This window comes from Agelaius tricolor, unplaced genomic scaffold (assembly GCF_023055355.1).
Source record: "Agelaius tricolor isolate 1412-34295 unplaced genomic scaffold, bAgeTri1.0.p SCAF_12, whole genome shotgun sequence".
NCBI lineage: Eukaryota > Metazoa > Chordata > Aves > Passeriformes > Icteridae > Agelaius > Agelaius tricolor.
The window spans coordinates 5513282-5539475 of record NW_027269272.1 but is presented as its reverse complement, the minus strand read 5'-3'; the positions used below and the strand labels follow the sequence as shown (position 1 = coordinate 5539475).

The following is a 26194-nucleotide window of genomic DNA, read 5'->3' as shown; positions in this document are numbered from 1 at the left end:
TCAAAATGAAAAGAGAAATTGTCCCTGGAGAAAAAAGGTGTCATGGAATGTCACAAAGCTCTCACTTGCATTCATAATCATTTGTTACTAGTTCAGAGCAAGGACAACCTTCCTTAATGTGGGATTTATGTTCTACTTCAACATGTCCTATTTCATCCCCCCTGTAAAAGGGCTCAAATGCTCTGATGAGCCACCAATGCAACAGCATAAAGACAAGTGCCATCCCAGCTCCTAAACTATTCTCCTTGCCTGAAGATGGACAGATTTGATCCTTCCATGTGATTTTCTTCCAGTATTTCCTTGTGGGACCAACAAGAACATGGTCAAACACCCATTTCTGCAGGACTGAAGGGCTAAGGCAGAACCTGCTCCAGACACAGAGCACTGCACTGACCTGACAGCACCAAACCTGCCACCTTCAGCACCCAAATTCAGCACCCCAAGGGCTGGAGTCTCTCTTGGGATGCAGCCACCAACCTGTGGTAGCTTCTCATGTTCTCCTTACAGACTTTGTACTTTGGGGTTCATCCATGTCAGTAGAGAGACCATCACTGCTACAGCCATGGACAGGCTATTTCACAATAAATGACCTTGTGAAAGAACTATTCTGCTTCCAGAAGCTACACTGGCCAAATCCTTCCATCCTCCATAAAAGGAAACACACCTTCCACTGCTGAGAGCAGAAAGCTAGGCCTTGGGAACAGAGGGAAACCTGTCTCTCTGGGTTTGATCTGCAGGGAGAGGCAGACTGCAGAGCAGCTCACACAGCTGAGAGAGAGTGAAAACCAGCCCTGGGGAAAACACTGAGCCAAGAGAATAATCAACCAGAGGAGCAGAATCTCTTCAAACAACCAAACCTGTGTCAGCATGACTGAACCAGTCCTGCCCAGCACACCAGCAGTGAGGCACAGGGAGCCAAGAGCACAGAAGGCATCAAGAGCAGCAGGGTCCACTCCAAGGTGCATAAAAAGTCATGTTAACCAGTAGATTAATAAAATGCTGAGCAGATTCAGGTCAGGCTTAAGTTCCTGTGCAGTTTTACCATCTCAGATGTTAGGAGGTGTTTTTATCTGTTTTGTTGTACATGGACACGTTCTTGAGAGCCAGGAGCAAGAGCTCCACTGCTGTACATGCACTTCCCATACAGAAAAGAGGACAAATAACACACAAATACAGTCTAGTATTCATTATAGCAAACTTTCTTTCTCAGAAATAAACCTGATTTGCTGTAAAAAAGATTATCTATCCACTAGTAATCAATCCCAACAGTGCAGTTCCACAGACAAAAATATGTAATTTCTCTGAATTTTCTTTCATGCAACTGCACCTTCACTACTACTTCTTTACTGACTTTTTTTCCTCCTCAAGGTGCCACATAAATGACCACCAATATGAAGTAACTTCCAAACCAGCTGGGTGCTCAGTTTGAATCAGAAATCTGCATCTAAGTAACATAATCCCCAGGAATGCCAAACATTGATTAGGGCTGTTTGGATATGCATTACTTCAAGCTGGGCAGCAAACAGGGGCTGTTCTTCCAATCCCCTACACTTGGACAGGCTGGACTCTGACATGTAAAGCACCACCAAAACTTACAAGGAGAGTAAAGAATAAAACCAGGAGTGGATAAAGGAGGCATCTTACCTTTTTCATTATAGAATATGGAGATGATTTTATGCCTGGGTTTCCTCTCTTCTGGGACAGAGGGCAGGGGTTTAAAGCTGTTGTTAGTTGGTAACTGGTCTTTGCCCCCTGCACTGAAGATAGCGCTGCTCATCCGCACAGGAGGGGCAGGGGGCTTGTCTTCCAGTTCTCCGTTGTCAGACATGGTTCTCAATAGCTAGGGGAAGCCCTGGAAGAGAAAAAAATTGTGATTTGAACACAGGAAAAGAGCATGGAGCACATGAATGTACCGTTCCTTCTGCTGGCACAGGGGAAGGAGGCGTGAATTCAACTCTGAGGAACGCAGACACTGCCGCCTCCACCAAAGGAAGCAAATCCCTTCCTCATTCCCACTTCTGGGCCACCCATTCATTTGTGCCAGCAGCAGCATTTGTGGGATGGAGCCACAAACATTTCCAGTGATAAAAGTAATCCAGACCAAATGAACAATTCCCTGATCTGGCTCTCTGTTCACACAAAGGGCCTAAGTACAACATCCTTTGGGGGTAGCTCTAGTCCAAAAAGCTTCATGCTCTAGTACCAAACAGCTTTAAAAGCCTTCACCTTCTTGTCATCTATCAGACAAAAGAAAAGCTTGTGTTTGTAAGCCATAATTCAGCACGCTATCCACATTAAGTGGCACTCAAAACATCTCTACCCAAATCACACAGCCTACATTAAAGAGCTCAGCACTGAGATCCACAGGATCCACTTCTGAATGAGGCTTGCTTTGCTTCCCCAATTGGTGCCAAACTTTCTCCACTTGCAGAAAATAACACTTAAGTATCACCACAATGCTCTGAATCCTCAACAAAACCATGAGTGAAAACACGGACAAACAGCTGCTAGAGCTGCAACCACAGCACAATAAAACATCTACGTGACACATTCCCCATTCAGAAAGATCTCTGCTACCATTTCCTCCCTCCTTGTAGTATTTCAGGGATTTTTTTCTGATCACCAGGAAACAGGCAGCCCCTCTGCTACAGAGTAAAGAGCAGAAAGAAAGAGAGAAAATACTTCTCAATGACAGGTAACAAAGAGTAACAAATGTACCCTCAGTTCCTCTGTTCACTCAAATGACAAGTTACTTCTTTGGGACAGGAGCCAACACATCTTTGTGTTGACTTCCTTCTCCTCTCACAACAGTTGGAGAGGGAAATGGCAATTTCATTGGGAAATGAATGGCCTGCTGGTGCCCACCAGCTTCCCATCACATATGACTCACATGGTCAGTGCCATTCACGAGAGCCACAGCAAGGCAGTGCCATCCCCTGCCAATGACTGTGCTGCAAACAGCACAACACCTGCATCCTGCCCAGCAGCACAACTAAAACAACGTGGGCTGTCATTCCCTGGCATTTCACAGGGTGGCTGAATGCTGCCAAATCCCAACAGAGAGACACAAGCCAGGCCAGCAACCTGGACTGGAGCAGCACTCTGGTTTATGTTGTGACGCTCAAGGAGATTAACATTAATTATTCCCATAAATGACCATGAAAGAATGTAATTTCTGTAACATATCATCAGAGGCACAAGCAGCACAATGTTCTGGCAGAGCAGCAAAAACTGGACATGTGCTGGTTGCTCCATGACTTGGAGGGCAGGGGGAAAACCAATCCAAACTGCACAGCCCTGCCTTGGAGCCTTCTCTGCTGATGGAATTATGAACAGACCTGACACCTGAACGTGGCTGCAGGGATGCACCTGTGAATCAGGCACTGACTCCCAAATATGGAGGGGCTTGACAGCTGGCCTGCAAGCAAAGCTGAGTTAATAGAAGAAACAACAATTAATGATTTTCAAGTGTATCCATAGCTAAGAAGAGGACAAGGTCATCTGCATGGAAACAGATTAGAAAAAATAAATGAAAAATTTTGTAAGCTAGACTATGTGCCTAAGTAGATGTGTACAGGTGTCTTATTAAATTTCTGTAAAACTTTTGCCAATTATATTGATGCAAATTGCTTTACACCACTGAGTATAAGAAGTTACTGTGATGTAGTTAATGACTTAAGATCACGCTTTGTTAAGAGTATAGAAGCTAAAAAACATGCAGAATAAAAAACTTTTTTCTTCTTAAACCCTGATCACAGGTGTGTGTCACATCCAGCCTAACAGTAACACCAGTACTCTTCCAAATCCACTTACTGATTGCTATTTCAGGTGTGGCAAGTTATCTGCAAGATTGTCTTTTTTCCACCACAATATGGGGTACAAAAATTAAGTATCCTGCAATCCAACAGCAGGCTTGAGCAGCCAACCCACAGGGATTTTAATTGCAAATGCTTCCCTTACAAGACATTGCAGCAAGGACATGCCACCCATTTCAGATGTATAAATCAAATAAGGTATTTGCTTTATTAACATATAATAGATCCACCAAATCAAATTGATGTATTCATATATATGTATATATTCCTATACATGTATATTTATACATACAGATATATATTGAAGTCGAGTTTGGAGTGATGGTAATACAGGGAACCATAATCTATGTCCCTTCTGTTAATCAAACCTCAGAAAAGAGGTGGATATAGGGTCCTTAGGTATCCAAATGGGGACAGGTAAAACAAAAAAATCTCCTCTTTGCAGCCAAATAAACCACGGCAGGTAAATAAGTGCATCACATAACTTGAAACCCAAATTGGTACACTGGGCAAAGAAAACAACATAACGAGTGGCCTTTTGTATTTTTCTAAAGGAAACCCTATTAGTACCTCCATCTGTGCAGTTTTTCTGAGGTGTCTGATAAGAGCAAGAGGAGGATGTAAGGATAAACAACTCACCTGCATCTGAAACTGGACAAGAACAGACTTGGCACTCCAAACCCACAGCAATTCCCCACACACTCCCTTAGAGAGGCAGTCACTAAATCAACAACACTGCCATGTGATATTCAGGCTACAGATTTAAAAAAACAAAAAAGCAACACACCAAAAAAACCAACCAACTGCACTTCTGCTTATTTTTTAAATAAAATTTAAAATAATTTAGAATTTTATTTTAAAATAAATTTATTGTGTTATAATTCTAAAATAAAATTCTCACTCTAGTAAAAATCCTTCATTTTCAGTGACAAGCAGCTCATCACATACTCAGTCTTGAGCCAAAACAAATTATTCCTTAGTATCTTGTGTGCTCAAGAGGACAGACTGTGAAATAACAAGCTGGAAGGAAGGATATGGAAATCCAAATCTATTTCTGGAGAAAATCAGCACCCCAAGGAACTGGTGTAGAGCATCTGAGCAGAACCCTGAGCTCTGAGGAGCTGCTGACTGTTCAGAGTGCTCAGAGATCCTTGACCTCGCTCAAAGTACAGCCCAGGAGCTCCACAGCAGGAAAACAACCTGTGGGGCTGGTGGGGCAAACTGGAGTGACAGAAAGAGCTCAGGCATCAGCTTCCACCCAGAGGACTGCCTCCAGCACCAAAACCCTTCCAGCTCAATAAATCTGTGGTCTAGGAAAACCTCAGCTGCAAGGAACAATTTAAACTGTGATTTATTTAACAAGACATGGTAGAATTTCTCAGCGGCCGTTTCAAAGATCATTAATAAAATAAAGTGCTGAATTCAAACCTAGTTTGCACAAAGGCCTATTTCAAAGCCTTCAATTCATCATTTAAATAAATGACAACAGATCCACTCAGGCCAAGAACATCATGAAGCACAGTTCTGATTCTTCAGTCATCATGGGAAGTAAAAAATCAATCATTTTGTCCAGGTTCAAATTCAAATAGCCCTCTTTTTTCTGCACTCAGCTGTAGAAGAGAGCAGTTCCCCTCTCCTTTATCCTTATCCTGCCTTTATCACGCAAAGAAAGTTTCCACAGTGCCAGGAAGTTTTTGGAAATGGCTACAGAGGTTTGGCATTATAAGCAATGACAGGAGCAGGGACTGAAAAAAGGAAAAAAAAATTAAAAGAAGAGTGCAAATACCCCCCAAAGCTGTTCCTGCTCTCTCAGGCTCCAAAGAGGAGAAGGAGCCTGTTCAGAGCAGCAGCCAGACAGAATCACTCCTGCACCATCACCCACTGCCTGCCCTGCTGATTTGCAGGGAATTGCAAAGACATGGGGGAATTTTTTTCCAGTGCCTGCCAGGAATCTGTAACCCAGCAAAGGGGATGTCAGGCTCATATTTCTCTGACACAATCAGACAACACAAGTAATGGTTGTTTTTTTAGCTTGGCTGAAAGACATGCAGCCGAATAGTGAACCTGAATTTGAGCAGCCCTACAAAAATATGGTAAAGGTAATACATGGAAGAGGGATTCACTTTCATCTTTGCCAGTGAAGGAAATACCAGTAATAATAATGTATTCAAGCACATCAGCAGCTCCCCCACAACCACTACTCACCCACATTTCGTGCAAGAACTAGAAAGCAATGGATTGAACCACAGAGAGCTGAGAAGCTGCAAATAACACTTAACTACAGCCTTCACACAGGTTCAGTCCCACCACAGGACACAACTGCAGCCCAAAAAGACAGACAAAAAAAGCTAAAAGCTTTTCTCCCCACAGTTCTGCTGCTTAACCCACAAAACACAGTCACAGGTGCCAGTGCTGGTGACCACAGGGCTCTGATTCTCAGCCCTCATCCCCAGGACATGACACTCCTCCCTCCTTTTGACAAAAGTTTCTTGCCCTGCACTGGGGCAGTGAAAATGAAGTGCTCTCTCCATCCTACACAGCCAAAGAACAAATGTGCTCTTCTGCAGAGGCAGCAGAGAGGGTCCAGAAGGGTCTGGGTGTCCTGAATCCCTCACCACCAACGCTTGGAGAAGTTGGAGAAGTTGCTCACAACTGCAACTCCTCTCTCCCATCAGATCACTGAGTCCAACAGTTCATTCAGCACCATTAACTCTCCCACCTTTGCCCAGAGAGGCTGAGGCAAGACAAGCACAGGGAGCTCCTTGTGTGGTTGAACCCACCTCTGGTCCCTCCCAGCTCCTGCAGGGACCTGCCCACCACGTTCACATGCTCCAAGTTTCATTTTTACAATCTACATCCTGCTGCTCACTGTCTTTCCTCTTTTGGGGATGGAAAGGGCCCCAAAACTCAAGGTCATGGCCAGGTCACAGAAGAGAGACAGCCATTCCTGTCCCTGGTGGGGAAACACCCAGAGAAACGTAACCCTGCCAGTGAGTAAAAGCTGAAGCGAGGCTTGGGCAGTGCTTTCACAAAGCTGACAAACACACGCTGCTGCAGCACGTCAGTCTCAATGCTTTGGCTTTGACTTGCCCTTTTTTGTTGTTTGTCCCCCCCAGTTCCCCTTGTGTGAGCATAAAGCTGGCTGCTTCCTGAAGGACTTCCTAAGCACAGCTCTGGTGCCAGCCCAGCTCCCTCGTGATGGGGATGGAGCGTGACACGCACTCCCATCCCAGCTGAAGCTCTGTGCTGCCCTTCAGGCCCCCTGATTCTGGAAAAAAACAAACATTTTTCTTCTCCAACTTGGCTTGCAGACAAGGAAAGGAAATAAAAGGAAAATTGAATAAAAGGATGAAAGGAAATAAAACAAAATAGAAGTCAATCACTCTGCTATCTGCTATTAGTGCACACTCACATTTTCCCTGGAGCACTTGTATTTGAGCAGATTCAGTTTTAAATCTGGATTACAGTGCACACAAATGAGCTTTACAAAGCCCTGAGCAGGGGTAGGAAGATGGCACTGTGTGCCAAACCAAACAGCTGGTGTAGAAAGTTCTCACATCACAGTGACCTGAATTTGTCCTCTTAAGATGTTCAAATTAATGAATTTGAGCAGTCTAGGCTGCACCTGTATTTCACTGCCTGGGACGCAATGCAAAACTACATCAGGCTACTGCTTGGAAAAAGAAACCAAAACAAAACAGATCCAGATTAGAGCTGCTTGATAGCATGTCCCTAAATTCCTGCTGCTGGCACACAATACTGTGCTTTACACTGCCACTGATCTCTGAGGAGTCAGAGCTGAATCAGTGAAATACATCAAATAAATGTCACAGGAGCCACAGAGAGCTGCAAACTGAACTCAGCTCTTCACTGCAGGTAAATATTACTCAGCTCATTTACTATCAGCAGCACAAGACAGAAGGAGCAGCACAAACATCACATTTAAGTCCATTTGGCAGGACTGACCAAAAAGGAGGAGGAACGAATTTGAGGCTAGTAAGGCATTAAGAAACAACCACTTTGCTTTTAATGTGCCACTACAGCTGCAGGATACTTTTGGGACAACACCTGAAACACTTGGGCCATGCACACAGCTTGAGGGCAACACAGCAAAACTGTCTGTGGCCTGGCAGAAGGAACTGAAGAAAAGAGAACAGGCCAAAAATGAAGGAAGGGCTGCTGGTGGGTGCAGTCCCTGCAGAGGACACCAGGGCTCCACTGCAGATCCCCAGGCAGAGCCTTCACCACTTCCCCGGGGGCCTCAAGGGGCCACTGGCCACACGTGTCACTGCATCAGAGACAGCCACAACCAGAGCAGGGGAAAAGAGCAAAGGAGGCGTCCAGGAAAGAAATCTCCAAGGCAGAAGGTGTCATGTGAAAAGGAGCACAGAGCACAGAGCAATACAAGAGCTAGTGTGTGATGCTCCAAGGGAAGACTGGCGTGACAAGGCACATTTAAGGTAGTCATGTCCCACTCTGGCTTTACATTCTAAAAATCCTTGCTGAAAATGCCTAGAGACTCATTCCCATCCCCTCAGGACTCCTGTGCTAGTGGTAGTTTCCTTAAACACAGCCTCCCCACACCACCACCTCCTAATACCTGAAAATCACCACACTGCAAGAGAGGAGGCTTGATGCTTCATTACTCTGGAAAAGAGGTGCAGTTTTAAAGTGGAGATTGAAGGGCTGCTTGCTTCATCAGATATTCCATTTTCTTAGATCAAACAGATTTTGGTGTCCAAAAGCAGAATGAAAAATCTCCATGGGTATTCTTCTTTTCTCCCTGCCCCCCTCCTTTTTTTCAAAGGCTCCTGTTGAGCAATAGATTTCCTGTGATTAGCTCACTTAGTGCTGATTATAGCTCACTTCCTCCCAGGGATTAGCAGAGAGCAGCTTTCTGACAAGTTTTTATTCAGATGGTGCTACCTAGCCACAGCTTCCTGCCCCATCACTAGCAGCCTCTTAGTTCAGCAGCTCAGCAGCTCGAAATTATTTCACTGCTGCAGAAAAATTCACAAAACCAGCACATCTCAGACTGTCTTCTCCACGAAAAACAAAACAAGTCTTTTGGGATGTCTAGCTTTCCAACTTAAAGCATTTGGATCCACGAGATTTATTTAATCAGCTCCAAAAAGGAGTTTTTTGGAACAGAATGAGACTACCTTCAGAGCCTGAAAATACTTATCTCATCATTTCAACTGAGAAAACCGTGCAAAAAAAAAAACCCAGCAGAGGCAGACAAAGAATTGCTTTCTTGCAGACTTGGCAAACATAGTCCTAGATCTTCTGCCTGCCAAGAGAGGACTCGTGCAAAAGCACGGACAAGAGTAACTGTGAGAGTGGCCAGGAAGAGGCAGAGGGATCATCTGTTCCACCTACGGTTATTGGAAACAGCGCGGATGCTCAGAGCCAGCCCGCGAAAAGCAGGTACCCACTTCCATGGGATGTGCTGGAACCTCTCCTTCCAGCTTCAGGGGGTCTCAGAAAAGAGGATTTGGTCAATGCCAAACCACACACCCGTGAAAACCAAGTTATTTTTATTTAGTTTTCTTTATAGGGAGCGTAGAGGAACCTACGCTGACCTAAAATACTCCGACCAAGCTCAGATTTACAACCACAAACAGGCAAGACACTCACCCTTACAAATGATGCAGCTAAGAAAACAGCTGAAAAAAAAACCCAGAAATAAAAAATATCTGAGCCAAACCAATCTGTCATTAAGATTTACAAAGGGACAGAGTAACCAAACCAACTACCATGAAGTTTATAGACAGGTCAGGTCCCTCTTTGCCTCAGCAAGACACTCTTCAAATGATGCAGTTAAGAGAACAGCTGAAAAAAACCTCCAGAAATAAAAAATATCTGAGCCAAACCAATCTGTCATTAAGATTTACAAAGGGACAGAGTAACCAAACCAACTACCATGAAGTTTATAGACAGGTCAGGTCCCTCCTTGCCTCTTCCCTTTACTGCTACAGGTGGCAGAGAAAACACACAATATTCCCACTCCTAACAAGGGTGTAGGAGAAACTCAGCCTGACTTGGCAAAATCCAACTGGATGACACACAGAACATACCCAGCTAAATTCTTTCCAATTTGTCTTTTTCCAACCCATTAATTTCCTTAGGATTTTTGCTGAGTCACACAAACAGCAAGAAAACATAGCAAAAACAACTGTTAATTGCCAAGTGATAAAGAGATTTAGGGGAAAAAAAAGATAAAAATCACAGTTGAGTGGAAGGAATAAAAAAAGCAGAGAGGAAATTATCTTTAGCACAGAATAGCCAAAGATGTAATAAATGTGCTTACCATGAACTGAGTTACACAAGACAGATGTGTATTGAGGGCTATTTGAAAGGGTTCCTAAGCTTTCCTAAAGGAAAATATTCTTCAAACCCACTGCCAAAGTCCATTACAACCTGAAGCAATTATTGACTCTGTAAGGCACCGATCAGATGTGCAAAGTCTTGCACGAAAAATGAGTGACCAGACTGCAAAAATGTCATTTTGAAATCAAAAAGGGATCTCAGTCTTTTGAGGAGGATCATGGCTGAAAAAAATAAACAGGGAAAATCTGAATTGGCCCAGATGTGCAAGAGTCCTGGTAAAAACCAGTAAGTTATTAGCTATGAGTAATAGCAAATTTAAGCAAATTAATGATATTTGGCTCACTGAATACTGGAGCCACCTGTAAGCAGTGATTCATCTTCACCTTGTCCCTTGAACCCTGCAGAGCACTCAGTGCCCACCCGAGTCATCACTTCTGCTTCATGAAACAAATGTGGCTCTGCTGAACTGTGGTGGCATCTCACCATCAACAAACCAGGAACCTCTTCTCTGCTTTATTGCCTCTGAAAGACCTCAAACACCACAGGTGACAGCACCAGATGGGCCTTAGAAGTGACTTCCCGACTGCCCCGATTTCCCATTTCCCCTAAATTTGGCAGGAAAGCTCACTTTGGAAGGCAGCTGATGAGAGCAGCACACAGAACCAAGGCAGAGGGATGTGCTGATGGACACAAACACCCATCCCCACCATTCTCTGAGGCAGCCCTTGCAGGAATAGAGAGCTCTGAGCAGTGTGGTGGAGGAGGAATGAAACCAGAGGGATCCAAGGGATCCATTCCCAGCCTGTGCCCCAGGGCTGGGGAGTTGCCGCCTACCCACCAAATTCAGGCCACGCTCTGTTTTTATCCAGCCCGCAGCCAGAGTTTTCCCTTCAAGGAACCATTGTGCAAAGATGCATAATGATAACACGTGCTCCAAGGTGTTTGAACCAGCCTGTTCAGCAATGAACAAGGAAATTATCCTTCTTGTGCCTACTGAAAGTCCTGAGTCAACTAAAGGCAGACAAGGCAGCCGGCGGCGCATGCAAATCCGTGAGTCGAGTCGGGGTGTTTGTGCTTACTCATATTTCACCACCTAGCAGACACTTTTCAGTCTTTATTTTTATAGCTGAGGTTTTCTAAAGATCAAAGGAGAATAGGGAAAAGGGCAAGTATGGAAAGTTTACAAGAAAATTAAAAAAAAAAAAAAAAGAAAAAATAAAAGGTTTGCATCTCATTGTTGAGATTCTCTCTTAATTAAAGCTGACATTTACAGGCAGGGAGGGACCACACATTCCAGAGCAAAAGTTATTTGACTAAAGGCTGCCCTGCATGAGGCACCTGTACAGTTTGGTGCATTTCTGTGTTAATAAGAGCATTCCCAGCTCTTTAATCTGGAGATTCACCATGCAACAGAGCTCTAAAAACCTCAGGCTGCTGGCAAAGTGCAGAAGGGTCACCAGTAATGCCAACGCAGAATGAAAGTGCTTTTTAAGCTTTTTTTTTTTAACCTCTAGAAATATTATTGGGCAATGGTAAGACAAGGCCATGGCTTCCCCATCCAGATTAGAGATAAGTGGAAAAAGAAAAGGTAACATGAAGTGTTTATGAGGGTGGCAGAACCAGAAAGAATCCAAGGTTAAGGGATCTTGTACTCCCCATCACACTGGAAGAGCTGTCAAATGGAAAAAGGAGTAACAAGGAAGAAGACAAAGGGGAAAGATTAAACACCTCCCTCCAGAAGAGCTGTCTTTTTCTCAGGCACCAGAATAGAGCTCTTTGTTTCTCTCTAGTGGCTGCCCAAGGCTGCTCCAACCACAGTAACCAGAGGATACTGGGAACTTCAGCTTGGCAGAGCAGTCCTGGGGCCAAACCTTGATTCTTCCAACAGGAGTGCCAACCTGCCACACAATGCCACAGGGGAAAACCCCAAGGGACATCAGTACAGCTGCTGACCAGACAGTCACAGCCCCTGGGAAAGGTTCACCAGTTTGCTGAAACCCCTGCACGACACAAGCTCAAGGTGCTTCTTTTCTCAAAGCCACACTGGACACAAATCTGGCAGAGAGAGAGAAAAGGCTTCAAGAAATCAAATGCAGGAGCTGAAAATACCAAAAGCACTTGAGCATGGCAAAAACAAATCCCTTCCAGAGATGGCTCTGGTGGACACAGCTCATTTCCAGTGTATTCAGCAGCACCACACAGAAACTAGAGACCATTTCTCCTGGGAGAGCTTTATTCCATTTGTGTCACCACAGACCACACTGGCTTCTTCACACATGGAAACTTCTACAGGACTTGGGTTCCCTGCAGCATCCCACTTCTGCACCAGGAATTTCACTGCTGATAGCTGGGAAAGCTGTTTGTGGAAGGGACCATAAAGCTCAGCTCATTCCATCCCCACCATGGGCAGGGACACCTTCCCCTATCCCAGGTTGCTCCAAGCCCTGTCCAGCCTGGCCTTGGACAGTTCCAGGGATCCAGGGGCAGCCACAGCTTCTCTGGGCACCCTGAGGACAGGGAGGAACTTCTTCCCAACATCCCATCCAAATCTCTCCTCTTTTATTCTAAAACCATTCCCCACTGTACTGTGTAAAAAGCCTCTCCCTCCTTTTTGTAATCCCCCTTTAGACACTGGAGGGTCTTTCCTGGAGCCTTTTCTTCTCCAGGCTGGAGACCCCCAGCTCTCCCAGCCCAGAGCAGAGAAGCTCCAGCCCTTGGAGCATCTCCACAGTCTCTTCTGGACTTACTTGAACAGGTCCACATTCCTTCTGCTGAGGACTCTGGAGCTGGATGCAATATTCCCAGTGGGATCTTTTCATTAAATGAGATTGCAACACAGGAAGGATCATCCCAATATTTCCCTGCCAACAGCAGCTCAGGATGAAATCAGATCTTAGTAAAATACTCTCAGAGCTTGGTAGTGAAACCTCACTCACATTTCTGCACAAGTGTTTCAGGACTGCCACATCTTCCTTACACTGCTGAGGTTTGAAGGTTTACAGGTTTTATACAAGGACACAACCCCTCATTTTGTTTTTTCTTGGCATCTTTAGGTCTATCAGGAGAGGTGAAGTACCTAGATGAGGTATACAACCAATTCTGCAGCCCAGGCAACCCCTTCCCCATTATTTCAAGACAAAATAAACAGTACAAAAAGTACAAAGCACAGCTGCCACAAATTCAAATTATCCTGAATACTCAGATACAATTCTGAACATTAGACCTGGATTCCTCAACAGAAAAACTAAATACTGTAATCATGTTTTCCTTAAAAAAGGGGGGAAATGAGCAAGGCAGAGATGATCTAGAAATCACACATTGCAGTTCACACCCAGTGCTCCTGTTGTGACACTGCCAGAGTTTTTCCTGTGTGCTCTACAGATTTTCTACTTTAAAATTACTTGCACACATATAAGCAACATATTCACTTAGCCTGATGCAGCAAATTCCCTGAAATTTGGGGTAATGTTCTTGTATGCTTTTCAGGGAGCCAGAACACTCATTTGGACACTGGAAATAACAATTTTCTCTTAAAATGCTGGCTGCCAGAATGAGTTTTTAAACTAACTTTCTGATTTTTCTTTTTTAAGTCATTCCTTGTAAAACTACCTCTCTCACTCTTCTTGCCCACAAACAGGTTTTATCTGAAGTGCCAAAGGAAACAAATCCAAACCAACTAGAACTGTACACAGGCTACACATCAATATATATTAAACAGTCAGGAAAAGCCTGAAACTATATCATCATTCAAAATATATAAATAATTCTTATGCTGATGTGGAAATTTATTTTTGCCAAGCCTACAGGACAAGTACAAGAAAAAATATGAAAAGACCCAACATTTGTGTTAAAATGACTACCCTCTACTTACAATCTGCAAATCAAATATATGATAAAAATGCCCTAAACATAGATTTTTAAATAAATGTACAATGCTTTAAACACCAATTGTGAGTGGTTAATCAAACTGAATTTTCAAAGTGATTTAATGCATCCCACCAATATTAGTACACTTTGAGGGAGTTACTATCTATGGCTGTTTATATAGGATGCAGCAGCACCACAGCCACAAAAATTGATTTTACAGCTCAGGGATGAAATGCTTTTTAAAAAATAAAAAATACAAAATGAAGAACACAGTTACCAATTGAATAGACAGAAGGCCTGTGAATACTACAACCAGCACCCTGGGAATCTGAAGAGCTTCCAAAGGAAGCTGTCAAGTTAAAATAATATTGAAACAGTTGACAAAACATAATACTGCATTTAGAAAGCTGCAAAAGGCTTGGAAAGATCTACTGATATTGTTGCACAAATTCTGAGTTTAACACATAAGCATAGGTAACTGTGCCTGTTCATTAAACAATAAATGGCATTCCTATAGGCAGAATTAGAAGATTTCAGTGAAATATGACAGAGCAGGAGTAAAGCTCCAGAAAATGCATTTTCATGAGGCTCAGGCATTTACACACCAGAAGAATGCAGCTCTCAGACCTTGCTCCACCTTATTCTCTCGCCCCAATAACAGCTGTGCAATTCTAAAGCAGATGAAAATATTTGTGAGAGTGAGGCTGAATTAATGTCAAACAGACCTCCAAGACCAATGTCTGACAGCCACAAAACACAAACTCAGTGAGGTGACAACACTGAGGTGTCTGTCCATGATGTCCTCACACACAGACACCACCGCAATTCCAAATTAGAGCTGTTTATTTTAATAGAAATAAGAGAGACAGCACTTATCTGAGTGGTCTAATTCCACTGCAAGGGATGCATGATGATAATTATGGAAAAACATCAGACAGCACTGCCTTCACCTCCAGCCTCACTGAGCCCTCATCACAGGAGGGTGAGTGGAGGCAGCACTAATGATCCATTCCTTCAGCCAGAAGAACACAAACAACAGCCCAAGCAAATCCTGGGCCACATCCCAGCTCCAAAAACCCATTTAACAGAGTGCTCCCACTAAGCTGGTACCATCCCAATGACACTGCAGTCACCACATGGGGCAACTCACATCACCCAGCACAACAATTTGATGCCTTCCAAATCTTCCTCTTTTTAATTCACAATACCAGTAGCTGCTACCAGCAAGGGTGAACATAGAAACAAGGGCATAAAACATTTTTGCTGCAACAAATGAGCATGGAAGGCTTACACTTTCTGTGTTTATGAAAATTCAAATGCATATATTTTTTAATTAAAAAAAAATATTCTCTTAATAAATTTTATTGTAACTAGGGAAGAAGGTCATACCTTTAGAAGTGGTCAGCTTTCCAAGAGTTTGTCATCTAAAGGAAAATTTTCTCAGGTCCTTTCAGTTGTTAAGAAAACAGGAAGCAAATTTCAGCAAGCCATTTCAATAGAGTAAAACAAGAGATAAAGATCTCTATTAAACTTGGCAGCAAAGACAGAAGCCACAGAGTATCAGTCTGAGCAACCCCTTGCCACCAGCCTGTCCCACTCTGCTCACTGGGGAATGAACCATCATCCACTGCCAACCAGCTGAGGCTGCCCCATCCCTCTGGAAGTATCCCAGGCCAGGTTGGACAGGGCTGGGAGATGCATGGCATAGTGGGAAGTGTCCCTGCACCCAGCAGGGAGTGGGACTGAATGGCCTTTAAGGTCCCTTCCGACCCAAACCATCCTGGGATTCTACAACCAGGTATATGTGAGAGCAGAGGCAGTGAGTGAGAAACCAAGACAAAGCACTGATGACATCCTCATCTCATTTATGAAATAAAAACATGGCTAAGAGAAAGGGAAATAAAGACCCCAAGTGCTGAGGATTATTGGCAAGTTATTTGACAAAACCCTTCAGGGTTGGGCAGCAAAAGCTGCTGGAGTAGTGCAGGACACATGGTCACTTGTGTGTGGAATGAAAGTCACAGCTACTTCAAATCTTGACCAAGATCCTGGAAACAAAGAATTCTCCAGTTCAGATGTGTTTGAAATTAGAAAGCTGCACCTCTCACTCTGGTCCATGGGCTTTGGAAGTGCTGAGGAAGTGAAGTGCATCCAGCATCAGTCTCTCAGCCAAGCAGGAGCAGGCACAAAGGTGCTGCCAAAGACTTACAGCCAAAGATCTTCGATCCCAGAGCAAGAGAGATCTCCAAGGAGCCCTGCCCAAAGTGTTACAAGATAAAACCCAGTGCCAACCATTGTGTCTGACAAGTATCTCTTAGGAGCAAGGAGGGAATGAAAAAAAAAAAAAGTCATTTAAATCCTGATGGTGTTCGTAAAAAAATTGTTTTGCAGGAGTAACAGTCATCACTACCACGAATTAAACCAAATTAAAAATAATTTCATCTCAGTATTTTCACTTATCTTTCATTCTTTCAGTTTATTCCCTAACCCTTCATTCAAATTCTTCTAAGACACTAAAATTTTATTATATGAGATGTTCCAAGTTGTAGTCAGATTGATGTGGATGTATAGGTTCACCAGAAGTCTTAACTTCAAAACAGCAAAACTCCATCCAAGTTTACCAAGACTGAGTACATTTCCTTTTGCTGCAAAAAGACTTTCCAGCATGCACACAACAAGCCAAGGAGAATGAGAATTATGCCTCTCAGAAGTAAAATATTTTACAATGGAATAATTATTAATGAACAAGGAAATAAAATACATCACAACTACACATTAAAACACAAAGAGAGCCCTGCTTGTGAAGAAACCACCCAAACCAGCTCTACTGAACTATCCTGAATTTTTATTTTTCATTTCCAGCAGCTACCTGGGAAAATAATCTACATCTAAAAATCTCAACACCAATTCCCCCTAAAAATATATCTATAAAAATATAAAATCCCTGTAAATAGGCCCAAAAGGGCTGAAAAGAAAAAGCAATGAGTCCTCAGCCAACACATGCTTTGGTTACTGTAAAATAGCTTCATCCCAAAAATCAGGAGGAGGTACTTGCCTGAACTTCCTGGCTGCAGCAGTCAAGGCTCTCTTCACCACAAAGAATGAATTCCTAAGCTTGGGCACTGGTATCAAAGAGCCTTAGCACGTTGGCATCAGATTAAAATTAACTGTTCTTGCTGCTAAAGAGCTTTGAAAATCCCCAACTTCACTCTCCTCTTTGCTTTTTCCACTGAAGGGGTAGAAGCAGAAAATATTTCACACTTGGTGATAATGCACCAGCTCTGACAAATCAAAGATTTCACATAATTTATTTTTATCTTAGTGACAGCTAGCACTTCACACATTGGAAATAAAAGGCTGTTGCAAAGCCAAAAATCATTTAACAACATTAGGGACCTATTTGCTAGGCCACAGAAAATGATGGTGGTATTTTGTGAGATCCTGCTCATTTTTATGTGTTTGATCTGAAGCAAAAGCTCAGCAAACACCTGAAAAAGGCAGGAAGAGCAGAAAACACTCCCAGGCTGTTACAGAGAATTAGTGTCAGATCACTCAGCAACATTCCCAAGCCAAGTTTAACATCAGGGATTCCTTTTCCAGCAGCCAATTCCCTGATGTGGATCCCCACAAAGGGACTTTGGGATCACTGGAATAACTGGTTTGGGGCCGGGGAGGGCAAAACCTAAACTGTGGCTGCTGCCACCTGCCCAGGTGGCCCCAAGTAACAAATTCATGGTCACATATTTTTGTCTCAATTAATGCCAGCAGGTGGATTTAATGTCCTGGTAAAATCTCAAGCATTCAGCTTATTTAACACAAGTAGAAAATACCAAGTTTACCTTTTGAGTAATGTTTTTTAATTTTAAAAGTTGCTCACTTTCAAACATTAAGATATTTTTACTTTATTATTTTGGTTATTTTATTTGGCTTTATTTTATTATTTTGGTTATTTTTCAGGGTAAAGCAGATAACTCACAAGCTGAAGCCCCTGCCAAAGAGCTATTTCCACAAAAACCTGCCCAGCCAGGTCCTGCCTGGAGCCCAAATCCCCAAATCCCTTTAAAGAGCCTTTTGCTGCAGACAGGCTTAGGGGAAAGATACTGTCATTCTTCCAGGTTCTCACTTTACTGGAGACCTTTTCAACAGGAAATGGGTTAAATATTCAAAGGTGACTTTAAAAAGCATCTTCCAGAAGCAGTTTTTTCTTGCTCTTGTGCAGGAGATACCTCTGCTAGCTAAAGCAGTTCTAAAATGACTGTAAATGAAAAACTAATGCAATGTAGAGTAGAAACCATCCCATTTCTAAAATAAACCCCACACTATCAGATAACTCCAATTTTACTCATTAAAGAAGCTGTGGGAAAGCTGACAGTGGGTACACACTGAGTCAAACATCCAGCACCTAAAACAGGAAGCAGAAAACTTTAGGGGGAAAAAAAAAAGTAGAAGTTGAACTGGAAAAACTTTTCAGTGTATTTCCATTCCTTACTACACCTGCCAGCTGCCCTCCCTCTGATTCACACGATGTTAAATCCCTCTCTTAACACTGAGCACCACTGAAATCACACTCAGCACTGCCCCAGTGTGCTGGCTCCTTCCCACAGCTGCTTCTGTGTTAAATCAAACTGCAGAATTAAAAATAATTCAACCTGTCTTATCAAAATCATTCCTTTCAAGATAGAAACCAACTTTTGCTAATTAGCTGAGAGAACAGCCCCAACCTAACGTGCAAATATCACTCAGCTTTGGGTTACACCACCACCAGTGCTGGGCTCAGATCTTTTGGGGAACAGTGATCTATCAATTCTACAAAGCCCCCAGTACTTCCATGAATATTAAAAATATTCTATTTCTCTAGTAAAATGTATTCATTCAAACAATTTTAAGCACCAATACACCATTAGAGGCTGAAGATTTTTAAAAGCATTTTCAAATTCAGAAATATAAATTAGATATATCCATCTGAGAACTTCAAAATCCACTTGTTTTGCCTGAAGGTAAAGAGCTGCCTCACCAATTTTTGGAGCCTTTCAGTGTACTGTAACCTTTAGAGAGCACAAGGAATTCCTACTATGAATTCACAGTGTATCTAATCAAAATTTATCTCAACAGAAAAACTGAAACTCAGTTTAAAGTCATCTTCTTAACACTTGCATCCCTCCCTGCCAGGTGAGACATTTTCAAAGCCTGGTTAATCCCCATTTCCAGCTGAGAAAATAGAAAGAAGCTGAGAAAACATTAAGAATGATCCACTTAAAAAGCCAGCAAGTCAGATAGAGAACTAGGACCAAAACCTGCATTTCCAGCTCTCAGTGACACTACATCAGTGAAAATACAAACACTGAAATGTGTATTTTCCCTTTAAAGGAAACAACTTTGACAGCTTTAGGCAAAATTATGCTCTGAGTTCTCACAAACCCTAAATAGTGAATTAAGGCTTGAACTAAGCTCCATTTGCACTTCATACCTAGTGGGTCACTAGGAGATTTCTTCTCACCTGCAAGCGTCTACTACCTCTTACCACCTGCATTTAAATGCAAATAAGAGCTTTCAGAAGTCTTATCAAGCTCAAGACACGGGAAAGCAGAGCATGATAAGAATCCTCCAGGAACACTGCAGATTTTCCTTGCTAAAATGAACCAGTGCCTTGCCCAAGGCCTTCTTATCCTTTGCCCCCAGGTGAGTACTCTGGACTCTTCTCTTCCCCACCTCCTCCTGAGAGCTGGCAGGAGATTCTGCCTCCTCCAATGGTGCCTTCCTGGTCAAACTGCCCTTGCCAAGATGCAGAACCAATCCAGCTCGGCATTAACTGGACTTTTATCTTTCCTTGGAGCCAGCCTGGCAGCTCAGCCTGGCACCCAGCTGCTTGGTTATCTCTGGGAGGGCAAGTGGCAACCAGGGGCAAGGCACCTGCAGAGGTTCAGTCCCTGGCACTAAAACTCTCTGAGAGGACACTGTGCCCTCCAAGCCCAGGGCCAGACACATTTTGCTCAGAGAAAAGGAGGCTCAGAGGTGCCCTCATCACTCTCTACAGCTCCCTGAAAGTGATTGCAGACAGATGGGGTTGGTGTCTTTCTCCAGGCAGCACTGACACAACCAGAGCACACAGCCTCAAGCTGCACCAAGGGAAATTCAGGTTGGATGTTAGGAAAGAGTTCTTCACAGAAAGGTGATAAAGTTCTGGAATGGCTGCCCAGGGAGGTGATGGAGTCCCCATGCCTGGGTGTGTTTAACAAAGCCTGGATGTGGCACTGGGTGCCAGGGTTGAGTTGAGGTGCTGGGGCTGGGTTGGACTCCGTGGTCTTTAAGGTCTCTTCCAACCTGGTCATTCTGTGAATTCAGATTTAGGAGGGAGGTACCTGCATGGAAACTGAAAATGAAGCACTGCTGAATTAATCCCAGCCCCAAGGAGTGCCTTTGCTTTGATCATGCTTCCAGGGAAAGAAGGGGAAGAATAAAATCAAAATATCCACCACCACCTTACTTCTGCCTCTTCCCAGCTGCCAGCAGTGGCCAGGATGAGTTTAACCCACAGGGTGAGTTTAACCCATGAGTTTAACCCACAGCAGGTGCCTGGCTGCTCATGTCCCCTCCTTGCCCTGGCTCTCCCCAGCACCAGCCCTCTGCTCCATCTCCCAGGGATGCCTGGAACACTCAGCTCCCTCCCAAAGCTGTGTCCCGGTGTGGGAGGCAGCACTGGGAGCTGTGCTGGTGCTGTCCCTGGGCTGGGCCATCCAGAGCAGCCTCTGTGACTGGGGCTTGTTTGCAGAACAAAGAGCTGCTTCACAGGCACGCAGGAACTGTGCGTGTTGTGAGCAACCAGAAAACACTGGCACAAACCTCAGAGCACAGAAACCTCCTCATGCACAAAACAGATAAAAGGAGGGAAAACCCAAACAAAACCAACCCAAGACAGATGTGAGGGCTCTGAAGCAGAAAGTCTTACTAATAGCACACAGACCTACACTGGGCTCCTACAGCTTTTCTTGTCACAAGAACAAAACCAAACCTGCAGCATCAAGCAATACCCTGAATTGTGAAGTTATTTTGAAACCAAAGGTGCTTGAATAATTTCCTTCTTTAAACACAACCAGAATTTTGACGAACAACAACCCAAGTTTTAAAACTTGGGATTTTAAGAGGGTATTAATTTAAAATGTGCCCAAGATTGGAGCTGCCTCACGTGGCTGAAGCATTCACCCACCTAGGCCAGCATCCAGCCCAGAGAGGCAGCACCAGCAGGTGCCTGCAGGAATCAGCTCCCACTGTTGGTCAAAGGTCCAAGATGTATCCCAGCACAAACTTCATCCCAGTAAATCTGCCTCTGACAAGCAGCTGCCCAGCAGAGCACAAGCCTCAGATGCACTGAATAAGCTGTGTGGTGATAAAAAGTGCAAAATATACAGACAGAGCCAATATTCCACAGTTAACAGCCTGGTATTTTTGTTTTAACAACCACCTCTGTACAAAGACCAGCCAAATTCCATATGCAACTTAGCACAGAAAATCCAAGTTACCCTCCCTCAAGCATTTCTGTTCTGCCCTCCAGAACTGCAATATCCAACCAATGAACTTTAGAGTGAGGTTTTTCCTGTCTCTGAAATACATTACCCAGAGCATTTTGTTTAAAATGCTTTTACTAGCTCAAAGATTCTACTCAAAAACTCGTAAAACAATGACTTTGCATTTTTGTATTTCAACTTTTCTTCTATTTTATTTCAGTCTGTAATGACCAACCAGTTTCCTATGCTTTAACCTGCCTACACAGTATCTCTGTAAGGTTAATTACTTCTGTCTCTAAAATGAACAAACCTAAGCACAAAGTAGCTAATCCCAGGTTTTTTTAAGGAGATACCCCCCCAGAACTCACATTATGAGGACATTCCAACTGCATAGCAAATCCAGACTCTCTAGAGCAGGCATTGCTTTTGGAAGCATTAAAAAAACACAAAAAAAAAAAGCAAAACCTGAAAAGACAGAAACAATAAAAACTTCACAATATACCATGTTTGAATTGCACCTTACATTGCTATTACTGCAGGACCTCCAGAGCAATGTTTATATTCCATATCCAGACATTGCTGGCCGTAGGGCAGCTGGTGAACTGGTTTATTTTGACTACAGCAAAGCACAGCCTTGCTCCTCGAAAGCAGCAGATGAACTCTCTGCTCCCAAATCAGCCTTTGGGCACTTGCCACATGGACCAGGCTACATCCAACTTTACTTTCCTGGCTCCCCACTGCCGTTAACATACTAAGAGTATATTTAAATCAGATATTAGCAAGAAATAGTTCTCTGTGAGGGTGCTGGCACAGTTATCCAGAGGAGCTGTGGCTGCCCCTGGATCCCTGGAAGGGTTCAAGGCCAGGTTGGATGGGACTTGGAGCACCCTGGGACAGTGGAAGGTGTCCCTGCCCATGGCAGGGGTGGAAATGGATGAGCTTTAAGGTCCCTTCCAACACCACCCACCCTGCTTGGCTTTCACGGGATAAACACAAAAGGCAACCACGGAAAGCAGGCAGAAGCACAGGGCGCAGTAAAACGCGGTGGGTGCGGAGCCCAGGGAGCAGCAGCAGCTTTTCGCAGGGACGGACAGACGGACAGACGCGGGACCGCCAGCACCGGGGGCCGGCGGGCTCTGACAGCGCGGGGCCCGGAGCGCGGCTCTCCGCTGTAACCCCGGCGGGGCCCGGAGCGCGGCTCTCCGCTATAATCCCCGGCGGGGCCCGGAGCGCGGCTCTCCGCTCTAACCCCGGCGGGGCCCGGAGCCGCGCTGTCCCGCCACTGCCGGGGCTCGCCGCGCTGTCCCGCCGCTGCCGGGGCTCGCCCCGCTGCACGCAGCGCCCGGCGCGGCGCTCCCGGGGGCGGGGGCCGAGGCGGGGCCGGCGGGGCCCGCAGGAAGCGGGGCCGAGCGGCGGGGCCGCGGCCGGGGCGCGCGGGGGCAGCGGGGCCGAGCCGGAGGGAGCGGCGGGAGAGCGGGGGAAGGAGCGAGGGGCGATCCGCGGCCCGGGCGCGCCCGCCGCAGGCCCGGCCCGGCCGGGGCCGCACAAAGGGCGGGGGGCGCGGCCGGCAGGTGTGAGCGGACTCACCGGGTGGGGCGGCGCCGCCGCCTCGGCGGACGGACGGAAGGACGGACGGAAGGAACGGGGCTGAGCGGGGCGGCGGCAGCGGGACCGGGAGCCGGCGGGGCGGCGGCGGCGGCGGGGCCGGAGGGGAAGCGGAACCGCCGCGCGTGGCCACAGCCCGCGGGGGCGGGGGCGGGGCGGAGCATTGCCGCGGGGGCACCGCCCGCCGCGCGCCGGAAGCTGAGTCACCGCGGGGCATGACGGGAGTTGTAGTCCTCCCCTGGCTGGTGGGGAGCGTCATTTATATCTATAAACTATATCTAATATTTATGGATCTTTATTTATAAATATATATTATATAAATGTAAATATATATCATGAATATATATTTTAATATATAAATATATATAAATATATAAATATATAAATATATATATAAATGTATATATATATTGGTTCTTTCTATATATATATTTTATATATATAGAAAAAATGTTATATTTCTCTGGACCAGAGTCACAGAAAAAGAAAAGAGCCTGACAGCATTTAAAAATTAATTTTATATATATATATAGTATACATAAAAAATATTTATATTACGTGCTTTATAATAAATGTTATATATATCATGTGTGGTATAGTAATTAGATTGTAACTATAAAATACATATATTTAATGTATATACGTTATTTAATTTACAATACATATTTTTAATAATGAAGGTTATGCACAATATATGTATATTATATATTATATACATATATCCAAGAAATCCAGCAGGAACACACCATATATGTGCCCTCAAGGCTTCTCCCCCAAAATTCCCCTGTTCCATTTAATCTACCATGATTTCTCCAAGCTTCCACCTGCCCTGGGGACTGGATCTCAGCTCCTCTATGCACCCAGGTTTGCAGCAACATCTGATTTTCCTTGTGGAAGGAGCAGGACAGCAGGAGTTTCCTTTCCCCAGCTCTCAGGGAAAGGATCCACAGACACCCCAATCCTCCCGCAGGTCCAGGCACATCCCAATTTCCAGCTTGTGGCTTCCAGCCAACACCTGTTGGCTGTCTGCTCCCTCACTCTGCAGAGCCACAGAACCCCTGTCCTGCAGATGTGCCCATTTTCCAGGAACATTCCCAAGTGACCCCCATCCAATCCCCTGCAGGCACAGCCGTGCTTTCACTTCTCTTCCCACGTTTGCTTTTCCCTTTCTGACTCAGCCCAGCCACTGCTAATTCACCTCTGCAACACCCCTGGAGAAGCTCCAGCTGGTTTGTGGCTTCACCCTTCCCTTGGCCTTCCTCCCATCCCTCCTCACCTCTCCATGCTGCCTTGGCCTCCTACCCCCAGCCCCTCTCAGCTCCAGCTCCATTTGCAGGATCCTGACTCCCCTCCCACCCTTCTGTCTCCCTCCCCAGGGAGGGTTTTTTTATTTTGTTTTTTTTGTCATTGTTGTTGTTTTGTTGTTGTTGTTGTTTTGGTTTTTATACCCATTTCTTTGTGATTCAGAAAGCCTTAATTCCCAACACAGCCTTTAATGTCCCATCCCCTTTTCTTTCCCTGCTCTGATCCAGTCCTTACACATATTGAGGATGGGGATATTTGTGTCCAACCCTCCTTGTGGTGATTTCTTGCCAAGAACTCCTGAACACCTCATTCCTGTCTCCAAAACTGCCAGAATTTTTGCACAGGACTTACAGCTCCTCCTCTGATCTCTGTGATCCCTCTGGAGCTGGCACTTGAATACTCCTGCATGGCACACCTGCTAAATTCTGTGCTGCCTCAGTGACAGCAGTTTCTGCTCTGAGAGAGATATTCACTGGCAAATTCCTTTGTAATTAACACTGCTATGATTATCAGATTATTTACAGCTTGTAAGGAAAAATGTGTCTGCTATATTTATAATACAAGTGCAGTGGCAAATATTTGCCACAACAAAACCCACCCCTTGTGAAGCTCTGCCATTCCTCTCATATTTTACATTAATCAGAATCAATTAGTTAGGTTCAGTTGAAAAGGTGATTGATGGAAATCTTGATATACACTTTACCTCCAGATTTTCCCACCTGCAATAATTTTTGTTCCATTGCCATTCCCCTTCCCTAGGTTTTGTCAGGGAGATTGATTTAGCTGAGGGATTCAACCTATGATTTTCAACTGGTGTTTAAAAACAGGCAATGAAATCCTGTCCCTCAGCTCTGACAATCTGGGATGTTGCCATTCCAAGGGTCAGGCTCCAAACCTACAGAGCACAGGAACAAACTGAGCTCTGGGAATGAAACATCTCACTTGGAGACAAGTGACACAGTGCTGGCAGGGCTGGACAGCCCAAATCTCTCCTTGATTGTTTCCCAAGGAATTCATTCTGTTCAATTCCAGCAGGAGAAAGATGCCCAAGGGACATGGATGAAAGGAATTTTCATTCACCCCCTCAAACACACACACACTCACCCAGATTCCCTGCTTTGATTAATTGACTCGAGGTTAATGGGGAATAAAATCTCTTTTCTCCACACGGGGTTACCGTGGGCTCCCAGTGCCACCTACCGACAGCTGCAGACAGCGCCCGAGCTCTGCTGCTCCAGAGCCTCTCGGCTTTTCCATTAGCTCATTTCCTCTCCATTTCCTTCTATTTATCAACTGTCCTGGAGACTGAATGTACATCTTCTAAATATTTGCTTCTGGTCACTATCCTGTCCCTCACTTTCATCTTCCAAGGGTTTCTTTCCACTCATGAAATAGGGTGAAATTTCTTCAGATTTTCTAAATTCTCAATTCTGACCAATTGTTCAGCCTGGAGAAAAGGAGGCTCAGGGGAACCTTCACTCTCTTCAGAACTCCTGACAGGACGTGGAGCCGGGTGAGGGTCAGGCTTTTCTCCCAGGAAACAGGGACAGGACAAGAGGAAACAGCCTCAAGCTGTGCCAGGGGAGGTTCAGGTTGGATATTGGGAAAGGTTCCTCTTGGGAAGGGCTCTCCAGCCCTGGCACAGCTGTCAGGGCAGTGGTGGAGTCCCCTGGAGGGGTTTCACAGACCTGTGGATGTGGCACTTGGGGACATGGGTTAGGAGTGGCTTTGGCAGCACTGGGGGAATGGTTGGTCTTAATGACCTTAGAG

At 44.7% G+C, this 26194-nt stretch overlaps 1 protein-coding gene across 1 annotated transcript in view; it reads right to left on the bottom strand.

Annotated features, from left to right (window-relative positions):
* The window catches only part of PAK2 (p21 (RAC1) activated kinase 2), a 42943-nt gene extending 19677 nt beyond the window's left edge, over nt 1-23266 (bottom strand). The window contains exons 1-2 of the mRNA XM_071437299.1: nt 23102-23266; nt 1645-1852 (exon numbers count right to left, since the gene is read on the bottom strand). Of these exons, the coding sequence (XP_071293400.1) occupies nt 1645-1828 (184 nt within the window). The 5' untranslated portion in view covers nt 1829-1852; nt 23102-23266. The remainder of the gene's footprint in view (nt 1-1644; nt 1853-23101) is intronic.
* Between the last annotated feature and the right edge of the window lie 2928 nt (nt 23267-26194).